At 39.6% G+C, this 22,872-nt stretch overlaps 1 protein-coding gene across 7 annotated transcripts in view; it reads right to left on the reverse strand.

Annotated features, from left to right (window-relative positions):
* Nucleotides 1-22,872, reverse strand: part of cntln (centlein, centrosomal protein) — a 129,106-nt gene that overhangs the window by 49,587 nt on the left and 56,647 nt on the right. For 6 of the 7 annotated variants that reach the window (XR_006153693.1, XR_006153692.1, XM_042716308.1 and 3 more), the window contains exons 13-14: nt 10,015-10,100; nt 161-258 (exon numbers count right to left, since the gene is read on the reverse strand). Coding sequence is in view for 5 of the 7 variants with exons in the window: in XM_042716308.1 (XP_042572242.1) it covers nt 161-258; nt 10,015-10,100 (184 nt within the window). In the remaining 2 variants the exon portion in view is untranslated. The remainder of the gene's footprint in view (nt 1-160; nt 259-10,014; nt 10,101-22,872) is intronic. The other variant, XM_042716307.1, reaches the window with a different exon arrangement.

A 22,872-nucleotide genomic window follows, 5' to 3' on the forward strand; every position in this document is an offset into this window, starting at 1 on the left:
ACTGATTTTTTTGTAAAGTGTTACCATTGACTTTTTATGCATTTCATGTCTGGTAATAGTCTGTGGCTCTGCGCATGATGTAAGGAACTGTGATCTAACATTATTATTCTTCACAAAATTTAGCTATTCATATAAAGGCTGAACAGCCAATGACTGGTACCTTTTTAAAAGTCTGTTCCACTCTTCTGGCGGTTGTCTTGATGGGGGTGCTGCTCCTCCTGACCTCGTCTTCCGGCACTTCCCGAAACAGAAGCTCTGCTGAAGGAATAAAAACCCATACTGTCACCTGACAGCCACTTTCCCTATTTAAATCAATTATCATTAATGACACATAATTTCTTGTCTTTTTAAAGGTCTATTCAACTGATTGAGCTCATAAAGAGGCCTTTAATGGATAGACTAAGAAAAGGGACTCGTAACCACAAATCAAAACCTTCTGACCTGCAGCAATCTTGCAGGTTATTGTAGAGTAATACAAATTAATTTTAAGGGTAACTGTCAATGTATGACGGAGTTTGTGTTTTTGACTTCATGGCAGGAACTTTGTTGCTATGGCTTGTTTAAAGAGGGGAAAATAAACACATTTGGAGAGCAGAACTTTCTGCCGCCTTGAGTTAATAAAAGTTTCATGGTGAATGTGGATGCTCATTTGTCGAATGAACATGTTGTGAAATATTTACAGTTTTTTTTTTCCTGAGCTGACCTTTGGACAGTAAGAAGCAAGGCTGAAATTCTAGTGAGTCGCAGACCTGTCTTTCTCTGTAGCCTCATGCACACACCACACACTTGGAAAAAAAAAAGACCAAAAACAAAAACAAACAAACAAAACAACAACAACAACAAAAAACACAACTATAACAACTATTCACTTATTCACATGTGCATGCATGCACACACAGGCTCTTAATTGAGCATGATCACACCACAGGAAACTTTAAGGAACCATTATCTGTTCATACTGTGCTGCTAACATTAGAAATAACATGTAAAAAATTTAATTTAATAAAATGTATGTTTTTATTATTATTATAATATTTTTTATGTGTAAATGTCTATGGTCAAGCTGTGTTCCATCTCATGACACTTCTGAACTCTGAGAACTAAAGCTCAACATAAGTCTTTGGCTTTACAGTGGCTCAATATTGTCAAAATTATGCAGTGTGCAGAAATACAAAAATAAAAAACAATCAATCAATCAAGTTTTAAACACTGAATGTTCTCTTTTAAACAATGATTTTACATGACTTTTCTAGTTGTCTGTGATTTACTGGATTTTTAAAAGTATTTTACCATTATACCTGATATACTTGTATTTTAGAGCCTTGTGTAACTAGAGAAAAAGAATATTCATTATTAAAATGCCCATGGTGTTATAAGATTTTATTAATTTACATGTCCTTTTTTTACAGATTCAAAAATCACACTTTTACAATGAAGGCCCTAATATACTTCAAGCAAAACTAACTGGTGTGACATTTTGAACAAAATCAGGACAAAATGAAGTTATTTTGGATTTTGTTCTGAAAGTTCAAACAGCTTTCCAAAGCAAACTTTCTAAAAGTTAGAAAAGACTAGAGATGCACCGATCAGTCAGTCTGCCGATTCTGAGCCGGTCTGTTTTGACGTCACAATTACAGTGACTGATAATTTATTTATGAAGCTCACGCAGCCTGAGTGAGTGCGAGAGAGACTCGTGCAGAAATCAAAACAACTGAGCGCAACAGCACACACAGAAAGTTATAGATGCATACTGCGGCAGTAAAATAAAAAAAAAAAAAACAAAAAAAAAACAAGGAAATTTATAATATATGATTTAGGTATGCAACATTGCACGTCCAAAATATTTCAACACGATTGCAATGTGATTTTATGCAATAGTAGTTCAATAAACAAGAGGTAAAAATAAAGTGACATTTTAGACACAATATTGACTGTTTTTGCGCAATTTCGCTGATGAATATAGTTCCAATCAAATCCACAGCAGAACTGTTTTGTGTCTCCGAGCAACACAGCGGTGTTTCTTTACTGAATGAATCCTTGTTTTGACCGAATCAAGTGAGTCAATGATTCAGTAACCCATTCAAAGACAGTTGTCACTTGCCTCATTTCTGAATGAATCAGCCATTTGAACGAATCTGTTGGATGAAGAACCAGATGGTTCACTCATTCAAAAAGTCATTTGCTGCCACCTACTGGTTTGGTTTCCTATTTAAAACTATCATTGCATTTCCCCCAACATTTCTTATTTGTAGGTTAAAAACATATTTAAAACATATTATTAATCTAATAAAATTCTTTATGCATTCAAAATTTTGCAGTGTAAATGCATTTATGGCACCTCAGCTTCATCAAACAGTCTGTGTAAATTCATCTAATGCCACTTCAGATGCAGCTTTTGTGTTTCCTGCAGTGGAAAGATGGAGTTTTTTTTATACTGATTTCCAGTAGCTTACCATGGGGTTTCAGTCAGGGCCTTCAGTAAGCAACTGTACACTACATACCCATACACATCGAGACAGGGGTAGCTGCAGCCTGGAGCAATGGGCGTGCCGAAAGGTAGGGGCGTGCCAAAAGGTTTCTCATTGGTGAAAGGAGTTTTACTGTTTTGGCCAATCAGCGGTAAGTTTATATTTGGTTAATTTTGTTTATATAAGTTTAGGTGGTTTCGTTAAGACGTGAGGTGGTTGTTATTAGTTTGTTTTTGTTTAATTTTTATATATACTTTATGTCTATTAAGATAAGTTTGTTACAATACGATCATAATTTTTCCTTTGCGTTATAGCTTGCAGCTTTAGTAATTGGTTTATTGTTGTTGACAGACATACTGTATGTACAGTGAGACAAAACGATGACCGCATCTGCATCTGCCATCTGACATTGATGTATTAACTAACATTAACTATGAGCAATACAGTTGATACAGTATTTATTAAACGTTGTAAGTTAATAAAAATACAGCTGTTCGTTGTTTGTTCTTGTTAGTTCACTTCACAGTGCATTAACTAATGTTAACAAATGTAATTTTTGACTTTAACTTAAGAACAGCTAGTGCGACTAACCGTGTTAAGAGACGTTTGTATCCTCGAAAAATAATTGTAATTTGTTTTTGATTATTGATAAATCAAGGCATAAACTTGTGGCGGTGATGACGTCAGTAACCCGCGCCATGAAGTTTTGAAGTTACTTTCAAAAGTAATGTAAAAATAATATTCTTAATAGCATTAACGCCGTTTTTACCTTGGAAGAATTACATTTGGTTTTATAGGATTATGTTGAATTTATGGTTTCCTTTTTATCTGCGATTAAGAGTATATGGCTCGCTATCTATTTTTTTTTTTTTTAACAGCCAGCTTTCGCATTACCTTTTGGCACGCCCCCCACCTTTTGGCACGCCCATTGCTCCAGGCTGCAGTTACCCCTACTTGTACACATCTATATTACACATCTCTGTAACAGCTAACACAGCATTATGCATATAATTCGCATATTATGTCACACACAGGCTCTCAACAACAATGACAGCTGATCAACAATTTCAACAGTAGGCTAGATTGGGGCGGGTTAAATGCATAGTAAATTTCTCTACATGGATTAGTAAAAGTAATCCATCAATACACGGGTCACTATGAATATTTACTTCACTCTATCCACATACCACGGCACAGTATTATCCATCCACCACGTACACCTCCATAACAATGTGGATGATTCAATACTCGTCAAATAATAAAGAACTCACCTGCAATGTTCCCTTATTTTTTTTTAACTTGCTGAGCAAAACTTTTCTCTATTGGGGGGACATTTCAGCCACCTGAGCAAAATCATTCTTTATACCAGACCTGTACAGTGCACACACAAAAAAGTGTTTAACTTTTAACTTTAATGTGCTATTTGTATTTAATTTGACCTGTGATTAAATTATGTACATTTTAGGTTACCTGAGAACTTTTTTTTTTTTATACCGTATAATGCACTTTCATTCAAATGTTTGGGATCAATAATGTTTATTAAATAAGTTTCTTATGCTCATGAAGGCTGTATCTATTTGGTAAAAATACTGAATATTATTTCACAAAATAATACTGTGAAATATCATTGCAATTTAAAATAAAAGTTTTCTATTTTAATGTACTTTTAGCATCATTACTTAAGTCTTCAGTTTCACATGATCCTTCACAAATCATTCTAATATGTTGATTTATAATCAATGTTGGAAACATTTGTGTTGCTTAATATTATTTTTGGGACCTGTAATATTTTTTAAGTATTCTTTGGTAAACAAAAAGTTAAAAAGAACAGTGTTTATTAAAAATATAAATTTTTCAGGATGTTCGCAAACACTATACCACTTCAATGGTATTTCCAACTTCTTTTTACCCCTAAATGAAGAACGGAAAAGAACCTTGCCATGAGCATATCGGATAGGCCTTCAGGCTACCTCATATATCCGGGTTCATCAAGAAAAAAAGGGGGTGAATTTAAATGATAAACATCTTGATTTGAAAGTAATGATAATGACAACAGAATGCAAGACATAGAAAATTGGGTAACACTTTAGTATAGGGACCAATTCTCACTATTGACTAGTTGGTTATTAACATGCCTATTATTAACATATTGGCTGCTTATTAGTGCTTATAAAGCACATATTCTTCCTAACCATATTCTACATCCCTTATCCTACCCAATACCTAAACTTAATAACTACCTTACTAACTAACAATAAGCAGCAAATTAGGAGTTTATTGAGGCAGACATAGTTAATGGTTTGATAATAGCGAGAACTGGACCTTAAAAGTGTGACCGAAAATTACTATACTTGACCATCATTAGGAGTCCACACTTGAAGATTTGAGCATAAGATTTATGCAGAATTCTAATTCATTATTCACAAAGTTGCACATCCCCCAACACTTGAATATTTGTTTATTAAATATTTAGGCTAATCTGACAACACATTAAACATCCAAGTGTCATACTTTCAGATCTCCAGACTAAAAAAATAACTAGGATGCCATTGGTTCATAAAAAGAAACATTTAACAGCTAAATGACTTTTTGAATCCTTTGATATAGTCATCCATGATCACATTCTATCCCAACCTAATGCAATGAATGTTAAATTTTCATTTAGTCATTGCTAGAAGATGAGCTTATATTTGAAAGAGTTGCAGAAAGGCTGTATGGTACTGTACAAAGTGTACATAGTCCATAGATAGTAATACGTGTTTCATAATACGTGTTTCATAAAGTACTTAAAAGCATTCAGTCAGTTCATAAGAGTCATTTGTTTGCAAATCGGACATTACATCTTATGCTGCACTCATATCCAGCAGTCAAAATGCAAATGGAATATGGAATAGCTATGTTAGAAAACACTGTTGTGGTAATAAAATTGGTAAAATAACTATAATTAAATAACACTTCCTTACAACATAGGCATGGATTTAGGCATGGAATAAAATATAAACATCAGATGAAACATGTAAACTTGCGGTAACTAACTGAAACTTTAAAATATGTTTAAAGGGATAGTCCAAGCCATTTTGTTGACCACTGACTACCATTGTATGGGGGAAAAAAAAATTCTCAAAATGCCTTCTTTCACCGAAGAAAGCAAGTCACACAGGTTTGGAACAATATGAGGGTGAGTAAATTACAACAGAATTTTAATTTTATGTGAACTATGTATTTAAGTTAAAGTACTAAAATTACTAAAAGTAAAGCTGACATTAAAAAAATAAATAAAATAAAAAACTTATTAAAGATATATAGAAATGTATGGTTGCATCCAGTAGGCACGATGCAAAATAAAAATACAGAATAGCCATTTTAGAAAACACTGTTGTGGTAATAAAATTGGCCATTAAAGTAACTAACACTTCCCCACAACACTGATTTAGGCAGGAATGTTACCAACTTTCTGCCAACTTTTAGAAATGTCCCTACCATGATTTGGCCAATTTTCCCCAAAGAAGGGTGTCTATACACTAGAGATCGCTCTGATGGAGCGTTTGACGGATAGGAATGTACAAGCTCCTTTCTGAGGGCGTGCAAAGAGCCGTGTGAGTTTGAAATCAATTGGGAATACAGCAAATTGGATTTCCGAAAGCACATCTGGACTCACCTCTCTCAAATTCTCAAGGGTTAATGGTCATGTCATAATTTTATTTTGTGATTTCACTGGAACAGAAAGCGGATGAAAGATGAAAGTGTGTGTCTGTGGCAGCTGCGTGTGGGGAAATGCTCCATACTGAATACTGCTGCCCTGTCACCTATGACCTGATTTTGCCACCGACCAGAGGGAAGGATAATATTTAATGTAACAGATCTTGTCAATGGTAAAAGGTACCTGTATTTTCACAGCATTTGTAATTTTCTTTAAAATATTGGGCACAGAAACAAATAATAATAATAATAATAATAATAATAATAATAATAATAATAATAATAATAATAATATGAATCGTGTTAGTTGGCTTCATTTAGCAAACAGATATTACCTTCAGTTATTTCCACACTTAATTATACCTGTTGAAATGTATTGCATAAGCTTTTGTTACTTTCACTGTTCATTTTAATGGCGCATTAGAGCTGCTTCATTGCAGCAGCTCAATGCTGTAATCAAAACATTTTCCTAAAATAATGCAAGGAAGCACTCATTATACATCATACGAGTGCACATATATTATTTTGGTGATGTAATTTTAATGTGGATGTGGTTTTATATGTTGGTTGTTATTGTGACCCATACTCAGAATTCATGCTCTGCATTTAACCCATCCAAAGTGCACACACACACAGCAGTGAACACACACACAGCAGTGAACACACATCCAGAGCAGTGGGCAGCCATTTATGCTGCGGCGCCCAGGGAGCAGTTGGGGGTTCGGTGCCTTGCTCAAGGGCACCTCAGTCGTGGTATTGCCAGCCCGAGATTCGAACCCATAATTTTAGGATCTGGAGTCAAACTCTCTAACCATTAGGCCATGACTTCCCTAATTTGAGTCACGCAGTAAACTGTGGCCTTAAAGCAAGCTAAACATATGCAGTGTGCACACGTTTGCATTTTTGCAGAATGAGAGAGACACTCTGTTAGTTTCACTTCTGCTTTAAATAAAGTTGTGTATGCTTGACATTTAAAATAAATGTTGATTCTCATTGGGGTAAAGGTCTGACTCTGGACTCTGTGGTGGCCAATCCATGTGTGAAAATGATGTTGCATGCTCACTAAACCACTCTTTCACAATTTGAGCCCGATGAATCCTGGCATTGTCATCTTGGAATAGGGCTGGGCGATATGGCTGAAAACTGTATCACGATATAAGTGTTTCATATCGGTCGATATTGATAATTATTGATATTTTATGACCTATTTAAAAATAAGGACCAGAAGAAAAATATATTACATTTAAACATTTTTATTTTAAACTTAAAGGATTAGTTCACCTCAAAATAAAAATTTCCTAATAATTTACTCACCCCAATGCCATCCAAGATATCCATGTCTTTTTCTTCAGTGGAAAAGAAATTTATTTTTTTGAGGAAACAATAACAACCAACTGAGTTGGTTGCCATTGAAGTCCATTATATGAAGAAAAAATCATGAAATGTTTTCCTCAAAAAACTTAATTTCTTTTCCACTGAAGAAAGAAAGACATGGATATCTTGGATGGCATTGGGGGTGAGTAAATGATTAGGAAATTTTCGTTTTGGGGTGAACTAATCCTTTAACCTTCCTCTGATTCATAGGTGTGATTGGCAAAGGACAAAAAAGCAGGAAAATATAAGGCGCACCTATCATGACGCGGCGACAGCACGTGTGATTATTCCGGTAGTTAAGACTTGGTTAGAGATTTTTGTCAAGATTTGTGTAAATTTAGTAAATGTTTAGTTTTTGTTTGTTTTTTTTTTGTTTGTTTTATGTGTGGTTTATGTGGTGTGAGTTTTTGGGAGGATTTTCTGCAACATTATTTTAGTACAATTCACACCCAGCGGTAATTCAGGGAAAAAAATCTCAGAATGCTTCACATGAAACTTTGGTCTTCCGACCTATCATCGTGTCAATTCCTAATTGATTTTGATGGTAATATCAATTTTGATTAATATGCGCAAGGGAGGGAGGGAGAGCAAGACAGTTTGAAGACTGTGAGAGTGCGCGCGCAAGGCCGGAGGAGGGGCTCTCTCTCTCTCTGCTTGTTCTCTCAGTTACATGCGCGGGTGCCTGTAAGAATTGGCGCAGCACTCAGTCATCTTATCTACATCACTCACCGAACAAATAAGGCTTTTCCACTTATCACTGCACGCCGGTTCTGTTTCTGAAGAATCCAACATGAGACAACGATATGGCGCAACCAAACTGTTACATGATTGGCTGGTAGCGTGTCACTCCCTACATTGCTAGGTTACCAGAGAGCGAGTGCCTTTGTTCATGCAACCAAACTTGATTCGCAACCTCTGGTTTCTTCCGACGAAGAAAAAAAAAAATTAATGTTTTATCGAACGCATTTTTTATTGATATCGATTACATGTCTATCGCGATACATATTGTTATCGTTTTATCGCCCAGCCCTATCTTGGAATATGCCCGTGCCATCAGGGAAGAAAAAATTAATTGATGGAATAACCTGGTCATTCAGTATATTCAGGTAGTCAGCTGACCTCATTTTTTGGGCACATAACATAATCATTCATGCAGTAATTATCCAATGGGAGGATCTTAACTATTTGCTTAGTTAAATCCAGGTGGTGACTTTTTTTTTTTTTGGACGGGCAGTGTATTTATGATTATATTTACGATATTTATGAAGTGTGCACTCTTGGACTCTCTCTCTCGCTCTCCTTACCATCGAATAACTTTAGTAACTTGTGCATTGTTTTAATTGCTTTTGACATATCCAACCAAACTACAGACTTTCTGGTGATGTCTGTGAGATATTCACTTGACAAGATCGCGTATCTGTGCCGCCATGTGCTCAATCCACTCAGAGCACTCTGCTTATCAGCTCGCGCACATCCGCTATACAGGCGTGAATATTGAATTTTTAACATTATATCAATTATTTACATGTATTTCATAGACATCCTTAATCTCCAATAACTCCATTCTACTCTTTGTTGTTCTGTTTTCAGTGTTTCTTTTTCTGCACACAGCTCTATTCACACGCTGTGTGGTATCGGCTTTTGGTATGGGGGCATTTTTACGAGTACAGGAGTGCAGTATCGGGCCTGATACCGATACCAGTATCGGTGCATCCCTAACTAAAAATATATTTTTTTTATGATCCACAGAAGAAAGAAAGTCAGGGTTGTAATAATATGAGGGTGAGTCCTACACTATTATTAAAGCTGAAATAAAATCTAAATAGAAATCCAAGACTAATAAAAATTACAAAAGCATAACAAAATTACTAAAACTTAAATGAAAATGAAAACTAAAAATTTAATTTAATTAATAAATACTTTAACAGTATACTAATAATATAACATTAATCAACATATTTAATATGATGGGGCAGAGAAATATGCATACAGGATATGAGTCTTGAAATTACATTAAAGAATAATGTTATTTTGCCTATATCATCAGACTTATTTCCACAAAAAAAGTAGTTAGTGGTTTAATCATAGGCTGAATTTGAAAAATTATAATCTTAAAGGTGTCTCCTGACCAAAGTTCAACCAGAGCACACAGGTATTTGAATTTTTTCACATTTGCTACCATTTAGTCCCAAAGTGGATACTGGAATTCCATATCGAAATTCATTCCATAAACTGAACCATTTGTGCAGAATAAGGGCCTGGGACTTAGTATTAATAAACCACTTCATTTACTTGGCATTGGTATTAGATGAACTTGAAAGGATCAGTTGCACTCTCCCAAAAGATAGGTTTCAGAATGTTTATAACAGTTTACACAATGGAACAGCTTAACACTCATCAGTTACCTTACATTACATTAAGAAGTGCAAGTGATGTCTTTGAAGTGTGTGTTGGATAGGACAGTGTGTGATACCTTGCGTTTCCTCCTGCTGATGCTCTTGTAGGTCCTGCACTGCAACTCTGTCGAGGGCTGCATTTAGTTCCTCCTCCAGATTAGCTCTAAACATATCCAACAGCATCCAAATTAGATGGCAGAATTACTACAGTGCCAAGTAAAGATATTTAGATGGATTATGTTATCAATAAAATAAGTAAAGAAAAATCTATAATAATATATCTATAAAATATCTATAATAATACCACTTCTGAAATCGTACAAACATCTCAGGTATGTATTGATTTAAAGAATAAGCTATTGATGTGTACGGTCTATTAACTGACTACAAACTAAAGCATAATTGAGGTTTATTCAGGAACTCACAAGCCACCTTCCAAAAAAAATCCTGAGACTGAACTTCTTTCCGGGGCAGATGACTGTGGCAACTTTAACATTTGAAAGGATACTATGGCAAGTTATTGCTTTCCTTATTCAAACTGATTTTATTTTGATTTTTTTAATGAATACACTTGGCTCACCAGATGAGACAAAATACAGATACTTGGTTTAGTAGAACATGACAATATTTTAATTCTATTTTTAAGAACTTTTCAATGACAAAATATTTGTCTTTTAATTACAAAAAGTAAAACAATCCAGTTGTATTTAGAAATATTTTAAATAATCAAGGGCTGTAACTAATGATTATTTCAGTAATCAAGTAATCTACTGATTATTTTGACAACTGAGTAATTTGATATTTGTTAGTAACACAGACAGACCTAAGTGAAAACCAGGCTTTAGTATGACTATTATTATATATGAACTAATGATATACATGTAAACTAACGCAATAATAATTGTCTCAAATAAAATATCAAAACCAAGTAATTACATGATTGCATCGAACAACACTGTTAAAATACATAATGTAATATGTGATATCAATCAACAAGATTTTTTTTTTAAATGTAGAATTTTTTTTTTTTCCGCAGCCAAATGCTGCACGCCGGAGAGCCAGCATGGTGCCGGAGAACTTTAAGCCCTGCTGAAACTATATTAAAAGGTGATCAGGTGAATTAAGATGCATTTGCACTACCCACATTCAGGTCTGAACTTAATATGTGATGAGGTTGCACTGCAAATCATGTGTTTCACTTTGATAGGCTGTTAAAGCTAGTTTGTGAGTCCTAAAAAAGTAACAAAAACAGCAGACAATGTGCTTTTGCAATTTTCTCACCCAAGCGAATTAACAATATTTAAACATACTGTATATCAAATTATTTCATTGGATTACACTCTGAAGAGAGTGCTATGTTTTTTTTCGTTAACTTTTCTTTACTACTGATCCCTATCAACATATTTTTAGTATAGAAGTGTTAGTCAGAAAACAAAAGAAATGGCAGAAATATTTTACAAGCATCTGTTAATGTTTTTACATTTTTGTGAAAACAGCAGCAATGTTTCAGTTAATGCAAACTCGTGTTATATGCAGTTTGCTTGGGCTCTATCCAATCATGCTGGAGACGAGATGCTTGAAGCTGTAAACTATCCAAATACAAAATGTATGTTAATGCCAGGTGTAAAAGAGACCATGATGTCACTATGTTACTTGACAACTATGCCTGTTGTTTCTGTGCATGAATTTACCCATTCTGTTAATTTTTATTCTAGGCTGTGAATACAATAAGTTTCTGTCAAAGTGTGTTAAGCCACTCCTTTTAAAACTTTCTCTTTTACCTTTAAAAAGCTTCAACTCTGACACCATCCAAATCTCTCCCCTACTGAGATGGAGATATAAAAAGAAACCCCGCTAATTAAATAGCTCTTAATTCACCAAGAAATCAAAGTGCTAAGTGACAAGAAACATAAAACCCCTGGCTGGGGTGTGAGGATTTCTTTTCACCTAGACTGAGAAGGGATTGGGGTGGGGTGCAAGGGGATCTGAACAGACAAGTAGCGAATCTAAACCCAATTAAGAACCACCAATTAGCTGTATGTTTTCTGGAGACTAATTAAAAGGGGCAAAAAGAGGCACTTTCAAGTTATTATTAGGACCCAAAAGAAGCCTGCTGAGCATTGGGGTAGGCCCCAGTGAGACATCTGCACCTGAAACACACACCTAGTTCCCCTCCCATTTGTTCTAGAGCAGCGGTAGAAGAACCTCTGCTGAATTGCAGTGGCTTAGCTCATCATAGTGTAACTACTAGCAAAGAACTATGGGTAATACTCCATTTGTACCACAACAAGGGACTTGTGCTCCCCACCCCACAAACAAAAGATCCACTAACAAATTCAGACAGAAATGAACATCAACTCCCTTTTCTAATCACCACGTTTCACCTATTTTTGACATATAACCTGTGCTTCTAAAATCAACTCCTTGTCGTATTGTTGTGCTAGAGTGCAGCATATATAAGCAGCAACGCAATGTGGTTTATTAGCATTCCAGCTGTGGAGATCAGCTGTGGGTCTCTCATGACCCCACCAGTCACCCTATCAAAACACAGCTACTACAGCTTCTTTTTTTCATGTCAACAGCATAGATTTGTTTTTAGTGCTTTTTGTGAGATAGTGTGAACCTCTGCTCTATTAATCCTCTCTGCTTTTCAGTCCCAGCTTGTCTTTGAGCGAGTACATCATTTGAATAACAGATGCTTATTAGTATAGGACGGTTAGCAGGCCCATCTCTAGAGGTTCCATGCTTGTTGGATACATTTTGATATAAATAAAATACTAAAGTTAATACTAAACCTTAAGAAAAAATATCACGGTTTCAAAAATGTTTTATTTTTAAATGACTGGGTAAAAATATTTTTTTCCCGCTGGACAATATATATTATATCATTTCATATCATTTAGTATTTATAACAATAATCATATACATAATTTGATTTAATAATAACCCATTTTGAAGCAAAAACAGAATGTACTGATAAGCTTTGTGAAATTATACCACGTAAACTTTTCAGAAGACAGTCAGCTCCCCTCAGAAACACATTCATATAAACCCCCAAATCAATATTGAGGATTTTCTTCCAATAGTTTGTGCATCAAGAACAGTTTGTGATCTGCCTGCTACAATATTTTCTCTGTGCGTCCGTCTTCAGCGTCTCTGGCCTGTGTTAACGGGCGTTTACAGACTTCATATTTTCACATAAATGACATTTTAGAAAATGATTGCATTACAACGCAGTTTGTGCAAGTCCAGAACAGAGAGTTGCAATAAGGCAAAAAATGGCCGGTTGCCGATCGCGTGAAGGCCAAAGTATATTTCGGCCATCCGCACACCATCGGCATTCTGTTATTTTCACCATCAAGACAGCTTGCGGACAGCCGCGCCCCCCTTAGTACTGCGCATGTGTCGAGCTCATCCGTCCGCGCTCATCTACGGTTGAGTATACTTTTGAAAGCTGTGCGGATGCGGCTTTGCGCGAGACTGAAAGGAAATCTGAATGTGTACCCGGGCCTTAAGTCCGGCCATCCTACACACACGAGGAGACATGGAAAACGGCGCATACCGCAGGAACGGTATAATGGAAAATATTAGTGGTTTTGAAGCAGTGAAATTTTCAAATCGTGGTATACCTTGAAACCAGTAGGCCCATGCCTAAGTAAAAGGAAGTAATGATGATACATAGTGAAGGTCCAACAAGTGATGTTTTTTATTGATATATTCACAATCCTCTAAGCAAAAACAAACAACTTATTCCCACACAATCATTTTACAATTATGACAACTACAACAATTTAAACTAGGCCAATGAGAATGTCTCGGTTACGTATGGTAACCCTTGTTGGAGGGAAGGGAGACGTCACGTTGGATGACCGATGAATTGGGATCTCGCTTAGAGAGACCAAACTACTTTGAGTGTAAACTAAACGAGCCAATGCACATTGGCATGCGATTATTGCATCCAGCTGCCGCTGATCACAGCGTGAGTATAAGTAGGCAGCAGGTGCAGTTTATCTTCAGGTTTTCGCTGAGGAGCCAAGGCAGTGATCCGGCTGCTCAGCAGTGTTACAGGAGCTGTGGCGATGGGAAGTGAGGTCTCCGTTCCATCCTTCAGGGAACGGGGGTTACCATATGTAACCGAGACTTTCACTTTCAGTCGGTCACAGACAGACAAATTGGGATACCTACCAAAGGGCCACAGCAACTGTCCCTTCCAGTGCCCTTTGGAAGCCTCCTGCACCCCTACTTTTTGGCGCAGGCCAGGGCTCAGCACAAGAGGACCGACTACTGCTGCTATGGCACTACCCACTCAGTAAGACTGGATAACACTGGGAAAATGTACCCGTTCCACTTGAAACAGGGACGCTGTGGAAGCCCCACCCTTCCCGAAGGAGGTTTCGGAAGCAAATACACACGACATCCGTTTAGGTGCATATGGAAGATTGGAGGTGATTTTTTTTTTTTGTGACCAAGTTTTTATTTATTTTTATACACACAACAAACACCACGAAACACCAAAACAACAACAACAGACATCATCCACACACCCAGAGCCACTATACATGCTCCATTAATAACTTTGAAATATATAAGACGATGAGCCGAGTTTTTAGAGGTTAAACTGAGGTTTGACCACACTTTCTCACAAGTGGACAGATAAATTAAGGTCAGATAATTTCTGATTCCAAACAGATTTGACAGAAACCCGAACCAAAGCAGACTGCACATTCCCGAGAATATAGGTCCACCTAAGAAAAAAAAAAAAGATGCAGGAAAGAAAAGATCACAGCAGAAACTTAAGTGTCCATGTCCACCTTGTTATTCTCCTCTCCTGGGCAGTTAAGATGCTTCTTCTGTGGCAGTGAGCTGATAAAATCCTCCGCTTTCTGAGAAGAGTCGAACATTATCTGCTCACCATTGTGCCGTAGTTTAATTATCGCAGAATAGATGAGAAATGGCCGCAGACCCAGCGCTGCCATCTTCCCAAGGGCTGGCCTGAGGTTCCTTCTCCTAGCAGACGTGGCTTGACTGAAGTCAGGAAAAACAGCAAGAGGGGGCACGCTATTTCTCCTGCTCCTATCCTACATGTTCGTCACTTTATCGGTAAGTTGTTCTAGCTGTTTTCTCAGGTTGTTGACTGTTCTCCTATCCTCATGTGCAGCTGCTTGAACGGAATCGACCCGGTCACGTGTCTGTTTCGCTGCAATGGCTAGCTTTTCAACTTCTGCTTTTAGCTCTTTTAAAGAATTGTTGGTCACTAGTATGTCCATATGTAGGTCACCCAATACCGGGGTCAGTACAGAGTCTATCGCATCTTTTACTGTCAAGGCCACAACCGAATCCAAAGTACTGAACTGCTCTTTAAGTGCTAGCTTGATACCATTAGCAATGGCGCCGTCGAGCTCTTCTTTGGTGATGGTGGAATCTTTGAATTTTATCTTTATTGGCGATTGCTCAATCAACTCTTTTCCGATTGTGCTCGACCGTTGAAGTACTCATGATGGAGTAAATAGAAAGTGGTTCAAAATTTACTATCAGGATTGTAGAATGTTTGACAAATTGAGCAGAGTGAAGGACCTCTCGAAGATTGAAGGTGATTGTACCCCTCTTGTAATAGCAGAAGTCTGCCGGGGAAACACAGGCTCTAAGGCTATACCGTGGACTTTACACATATGGGATCCACTTGGGTCTCCACATATGGAACCCAGCCCTCTACCGGTTCTCAAGGATTCATCAAGTGAGGGCCTGGCGCCGGACACTCCGCCACATCTGGCTACCGAGGGGATGGAGGAGCTCAACAGGGTCTACTCTATGGACTCTCTGGAGCAGTTATAGCAAGCCGACCTGAAGCCAGGGCCACTCAGTGCTTCTACCCATTTGAGGTGAGACCACAGGAGGATACCGGCTCCACGCGAAGGCTATAGAATCTAGCGAACGTGTTGGGGGATGCCCAGCCTGCAGCTCTAAAAATATCTGTCAGCGAGGTGCCACGAGCCAGTGCCCAGGAGGATGCAGCACTCCTAGTAGAGTAAGCTCACAACCTGGATGGGCAGGGTACACCCTGTGCCTGATAAGCCAGGGTGATGGCATCCACTATCTAGTGGGCCATCCTCCGCTTAGTAGGCCATCCTCCATCTGCTGGCCTCCATAACAGACAAGAGCTGGTCTGAGGTCCTGAAGCTTGTGTCTGGTCTACGTAGCATCTCAATGCTCAGACAGGACAGCAAAGCTAAGGGAGTAGTGAAAAACCTTTGGCACATAGCCGGGCCAGGGCCTCAGGATTACCTGGGAGTCGGCCGGCCCAAACTCTAGGCACAAATTGTCCACCTACCCTCTTGATGGAGGCCAGTGCAAGCAGGAGCAGAGTTTTCATTGACAGAAACTTCAGCTCGACTGTCTGCAAAGGCTCAAATGGGCCCTGCTGTAGTGCTGTGAGCACTAGAGTCAGGTCCCAGGAGGGTAATGAGGGGGGCCGTTGAGGATTTAGCCTTCTCGCCCCGCTAAGGAACCTGGTGATCACGTCATGCTTCCCCAGTGATTACCCTTCTACGGGGTCGAGGTTAGCAGCAATTGCAGTGACATAGACTTTGAGGGTGGAGGGAGACAGCCTTCGCTCAAACCCTTGCTGCAAAAAGGACAGAACGACTTTAAACGGGGAACTTCGGGGGTCTTCTTGGTGAGAAGAACACCACTCGATAAACAGGTTCCACTTCAAGCGTAAGTGTGTCTCGTAGACAGTGCTCTTGCTGAAGTGATGTGGTCAATTACCTCTTGGGGTAGAGGTCCTAGAACCCCCGTGTCCCATCCAGGGAACAGACATGAAGTTTTCAGAGGTCTGGACACAGGTGCCATAGGGTGCCCCGTCACTAAGTCAGTAGATCCTTCCTCAGAGGAATTGGCCAAGGAGGGGCTGTCACAAGGAGCATTAGTTCCGGAAACCAGGTCAGAGTAAGCCAGTAGGGCGCCATTAACAGGACTTGCTCCTCGTCCTCCCTGACCTTGCACAGTGTCTGTGCAAGAAGGCTCACTGGGGGAAACGCATATTTGCAAAGGCCCTGCAGCCAGCTGTGTGCCAGTGCATCCATGCCGAGTGTTCCCTCGGTCAGGGAGTAGAGCAACTGGGAGTGAGAGGTTTCTGGAGAGGCAAACAGGTCTACCAGAGCAGCTCTGAAACGTCTCCAAATCAGCTGGACCATCTGGGGATGGAGTCGCCATTCTCCCGGGAGCGCAGCTCGGGACAGCTCGTCGGCTGCCCGGTTGAGCAGCCCAGGAATGTGAACAGCACTAAGCGACCTCAGATGCTCCTGACTCCAGAGGAGGAGGTGGCAGGTGAGTTGCGGCATGCGACGGGAGCGCAGACCACCTTGTTGGTTGATGTACGCAACGGTCACAGTGTTATCCGTGCAGACTAGTACCTGCTTGCCTCGTAAGCGCCCTTTGAGACGGAACAAGGCACGGCGTACTGCTAGCAACTCGAGGCAGTTGATGTGCTAGTGCAGTTGGGGGCCCGTCCAAACCCCTGACACTGCAAGCCCCTTGTATGTGGCCCCCCAGCCAGTGGCTTTGGCATCCGTATGAACCACAGCATGCCTGGAGACCTAGGGGCACTGCTGCCCGAAAAAACACAAGGTCTGACCACGGGGTGAAGGTTTTACGGCAGGCCGGTGTAACTTGGACCCGGTGAGTGCCGCATTGCCACACCCACCCAGGTCCGTGAGAGTGATTTTGAACCTCTTTGGGATGGCACCACAAGGCGTCATTAACTTGCAGAGCGCAAACTTCTGCAGGGCGCATAAGATTGAACTAATGAGCTTAGGTATGTTGGTGCCGTGCCAGTGGTCGTCTTGTAGGCAAGCATCAGTACCTTGAATTTGATGCGAGCGGCTACTGGTAGCCAGTGTAACCTGATGAGGAGATAAGTAACGTGAGCTGTTTTTGGCTTATTGAAGACAACCCTAGCTGCTGCATTCTGGATCAGTTGCAGAGGCTTGATAGTACGTGCAGGAAGGCCCGCCAGGAGAGCATTACAATAGTCCAGTATGGAGAGAACAAGAGCTTGGACAAGAAGTTGGGTGGCTTGCTCTGACAGGAAGGGTTTAATCTTCCTAATGTTGTATAAGGCAAATCTGCAGGACCGGGTCATTTTAGCAATATGGTCTGTGAAGCTTAACTGATGATGCATCACAACTTCTAGGTTTCTGGCTGTCCTGGAAGGAGTTATGGTTGACGAACCCAGCTGTATAGAGAAGTTGTGATGAAACGATGGGTTAGTTGGAACCACCAGCAGTTCAGTCTTAGTAAGGTTGAGCTGAAGGTGATGGTCATTCATCCAGCTAGAAATGTCACTCTTACAGGCTGAAATGCGAGCAACTACCGTCGGGTCATCTGGTTGGAATGAGAAGTAGAGTTGAGTGTCATCAGCGTAGTAGTGATAGGAAAAGCCATGCTTCTGAATGACAGATCCTAATGACGTCATGTAGATGGAGAAGAGAAGTGGTCCAAGTACTGAGCCTTGAGGAACCCCAGTAGCAAGTTGTTGTGACTTAGAAACTTTACCCCTCCAAGACACCCTGAAGGATCTATCAGAAAGGTAGGACTTAAACCACTGGAGTGCGGTTCCAGAGATGCTCATCTTTCTGAGGGTGGATAGGAGAATCTGGTGATTAACGGTGTCAAAAGCAGCAGACAGGTCCAGCAAAATGAGTACTGAGGATTTTGAAACTGCTCTTGCCAGTTGCAGGGCTTCAGTAACCGAGAGCAGGGCAGTCTCAGTTGAGTGGCCGCTTTTGAAGCCAGATTGGTTGCTGTCCAGGAGGTTGTTCTGTACAAGAAACATAGAGAGCTGGTTGAACCCACCTCGTTCAAGTGTCTTTGCAATGAATGGACGAAGGGATACTGGTCTGTAGTTTTCTAGAAGTGCTGGATTTAGAGATGGTTTCTTCAGCAGTGGGCTTACCCGAGCCTGCTTAAATGCTGAGGGAAATGTTCCAGAGTGAAGAGAGGAGTTGATAATGTGAGTATGTGAAGGTATGACTGAAGAAGAAATCGCTTGAAGGAGGTGAGTGGGGATCGGATCAAGTGGGCAAGTAGTAGGATGACTGGACATGATAAGTTTGGAAACGTCCGTCTCTGAGAGTGGACAAAAGGAGGAGAGAGAGTGTGCATTAGTCGTTGTGAAGTTATCCTCAGTCTGCGGTGTGGAGAATTGGTCACTGATGGTTCTTGTCTTATTTGAGAAGAAAACTGCAAAGTCGTCAGCTGTAAGAGTCGATGGAGGAGGAGGTGGAGGCGGATTAAGAAGAGAAGAGAAAGTTTTGAAGAGTGTCCGAGCATCACAACAGTTGTTAATTTTGTCATGGTAGTATGATGTTTTAGCAGTAAAGACATTTGTAGAGAAGGAAGAGAGGAGAGACTGATACACACTGAGGTCGGTAGAGTTTCTTGATTTATGCCATTTCCTCTCTGCAGCCCTGAGTTTAGAGCGATGTTCACGGAGAACATCGGACAGCCAGGGGGCAGATGGGGTGGTGCGTGCTGGTCTAGACAATAGTGGGCAAAAGTTGTCCAAGCAAGAGGTTAGAGTGGAGCAAAAAGTGTCTGTAGCACTGTTCGTGTCCAGAGCTGAAAACTGCGAGAGTGAAGGAAGTGAGGATGAAACCACAGAGGATAGGCAAGATGGAGAGAGTGAGTGTAGGTTCCGTCGAAAGGTGACCTGCGTTGGAGTGTGTGTCACTTCAGGAGTAAGTTCTAGGTTAGCAGTAATGAGGAAGTGGTCTGAGGTGTGCAGTGGAGCAAATAAAGAGTTGTCCACGGAGCAACAGTGTGTGTAGATGAGGTCCAGTTGGTTGCCCGATTTGTGAGTCGCTGTAGTAGACACTCACTTAAGATCAAATGAGGCGGGCAGAGTGTTGAAGTCAGCAGCCTGGGGTTTATCTAGGTGGATGTTGAAGTCACCAAGCAGTACCAGAGGAGTACCATCTTCAGGATAGTTTGATAGCAGCACATCCAACTCCTCCAAGAAGTTTCCCAATTAACCTGGGGACGATAAATGATCACAAAGTGGATTTTAACAGGGTGGGTTACAGTAATAGCATGTGATTCAAATGAACCGTTACCTGTAGGTGATGGTTGAAGATCAAATTTCCAATCTTTCGATATAAGGAGACCAGTACCTCCACCTCTCACAGTCGTACGAGGGGTGTGGGAACAAGTGAAATTAGTGGAGAGGGCTGCGGGAGTGGCAGTGTCTTCAGGTTTGATCCAAGTCTCAGTCAGTGCCATGAGGTTGAGACCAGAATGAGTAGCATTAGAAGAAATGAAGTCTGCTTTGTTAACAGCAGACTGGCAGTTCCAGAGACCAAGTGGAATAGAGAGCGTAGTAGCAGAGGTCAGAGGGACAGGCCGGAGATTTGTGGTCGTACATAGCGTGCTCTCCGAGTGTTAGTAGTGATAGTAGAGATCTGAAAGCACATACAAGCTGTACAAAAATTGAAGGGGAGAAAAGCAATACTCAAGTGCCCTGTCGGTGTCCTTGCTCGGTGGAGTCGCGCAGGTAGAATTGATGGTCTTTACACTCGTCGAAAAAGTTTGAGTCGCGCAGGTAGAGTCGATGGTCTTTACACTCGTCGAAAAAGTTTGAGTCGCGCAGGTAGAGTCGATGGTCTTTACACTCGTCGGTCTTCACACGAGGAGGTTTCACACGAGGGCTGCCGCGACCGCTGCCGCGGTGACACCTACCACTTATATATTTGCCTGATTACCTGTGATTGAAGTCAGCTGGTCACACCTCCCTATTTAGCAGACCGAAACTGGCCAGTCCTGCGATAGGCAAACGCAACACCAAGCGCCACTTCAGCACGTATTTACCAGGGTAAGACACACAGTAAATAAAGCAAAGTTTTCCTACCAACGACGATCATGCAGTAGTCTAATGAGAAAACAAGGCAAAACACTTACAAACTGCTGTCCTTATCTGTTATGTTAAACAATGTCAAATCATTTTGTGACATATTTGTATGTTTTTAGAACACTATTTATTACAAAATAGCCCATCTTGTGTTTGTTGTTGCATGTGCAAGAAACAATACTGTACACATAGTACACATTGTATTCATGATTGTCATCAATGGAATTTAGATACTAAATTACTCTCACAAATTTTTTTTTTTTTTTTTTTTTACCAAACAAACACAATTCACAATTCAAAATCTGAAGCCCTCTTTATAACAATATGAGGAGGGAAATATGATCTCAACACAATACAAATCAAAATATTAATATAATATTGTAATAATATGATTTGGTTCCAGTACAGCATCAATTCAGTATATAAGGTAATTATTTTGTTTCAGAATCAGTTTTTGTAATATTTCATAATATACACAATTTTTATTTAATATCTCTTTTTTTAACACAGTATTAAGAAGTCTTTATACATGAATATGTAGTAGCTTTTATATTTTAGAAAAGGGGTCCACAAGGGTGGTTTCCCCCACAATCCAAAGACATGCTGCATACAGTAGGTGAAACGGAGACCATAAATTGCCCATAGGTGTGAGAGAGTGTGTGAAAGTGTGAGTGTGTGTGTGTTAACCTTGCAATGGACTGGCCATCCATCCCAGGTGTTAAGAAGCTGGGATAGGCTCCAGCATCCCCATGACCCTACATAGGACAAGCGGTTTGGAAAATAGATGGATGGATGGTCCCTCGCAAGGAGATCATTAAATTTAGGGGCCCTTAGAACCAAAAAGTTTGAACAGCACTGTATTAGAGGTCACTGACATCCATTGCATTACTGTCAGGTAAACTTATTATTATATTATTATTTTTACATTATTAATAATAAAAAAAAAAAAACAGACCATAGTAAAGATCCATTAACACCAAAAATGATAATAATAAAGAAAAGTATAATAATAATAACTATATTATTTTTCAAATCAACACGATAACAGTCAGTTTATTTTAAGCATGTGCTAAAGGTTTGTTGTCTGCCACTTTAAAGGACAACTGATTCTAATTGACTGTCATCAGCTGAAAAAAAAAATCCTACTGAAAGAGATTCCAATGATACTGTTCCTCTATGTTATTATCGTTAAAGTTGTGGTGAGAATTTCCCTATTTTCATGGAATGAGAACAATTATTAAAACAATATACTTATTATCCCTTTCGGTGTGAACAGGCCTTGAATACAGCAGGATGAAAATCCTAAAATTTGCACTCATAACAACTATAAGACTCCCATTTGAATTCAAATCCAGAATAATTGAGCTATGATGTAAGAAAAGAGATATTTAAAAAAAAAAATAATAATCTACTGCTTTTAAGTTCCCTTTTCTAAGAGTGAGCTAAAAGAAACAGCAAAACATTCAATCATTGAATAGTGAGCTGCATATTTTAAGGCATCATTAATCAAACAAATAATTAATGGAGGGGGCAAAAGTTGTGCTAGTCTTCAAAACAGACATCAAGCATTCTGACTTTATATGTTCTTCCATTTCTGTCTCTCTGTCTGGGACCCAGGGCAAAAAGACACTCATTACTCCTAATACCTTATAGCAATCAAGATGAAAAGCAAAAAACAGCAGCACAAGAAGGGTAAACTTTATTAAACTTCATTAAAGTCAAAGTCGGGGATCATGTCTGTAATGGTCACACTCAGTGGAGGGCGAGCAGCGTAAATCATCTCAAAGGCTTTTTTCCAGCTTAATGGCTGGGTAATTTATACTTTGATGTCGTTTGAGTGTAGCTATCACTGTCTAAGGGCTGTTTATTCTGTTTATGAGGCCTAAATAATTCCTGGCTCTTTTTACCCATAAACCCTAAGCAACAATTAACAACTGCGGACATCCCAAGCAGAGGCAGATGCATAATGAGGAAGAAAGAGCAGATGAAAAAGAAGAAGAAAAAAAAAAAAACTTAGAGCGGCAGGGGTGGG

Source organism: Cyprinus carpio, chromosome B1 (genome assembly GCF_018340385.1).
Source record: "Cyprinus carpio isolate SPL01 chromosome B1, ASM1834038v1, whole genome shotgun sequence".
Lineage (NCBI taxonomy): Eukaryota > Metazoa > Chordata > Actinopteri > Cypriniformes > Cyprinidae > Cyprinus > Cyprinus carpio.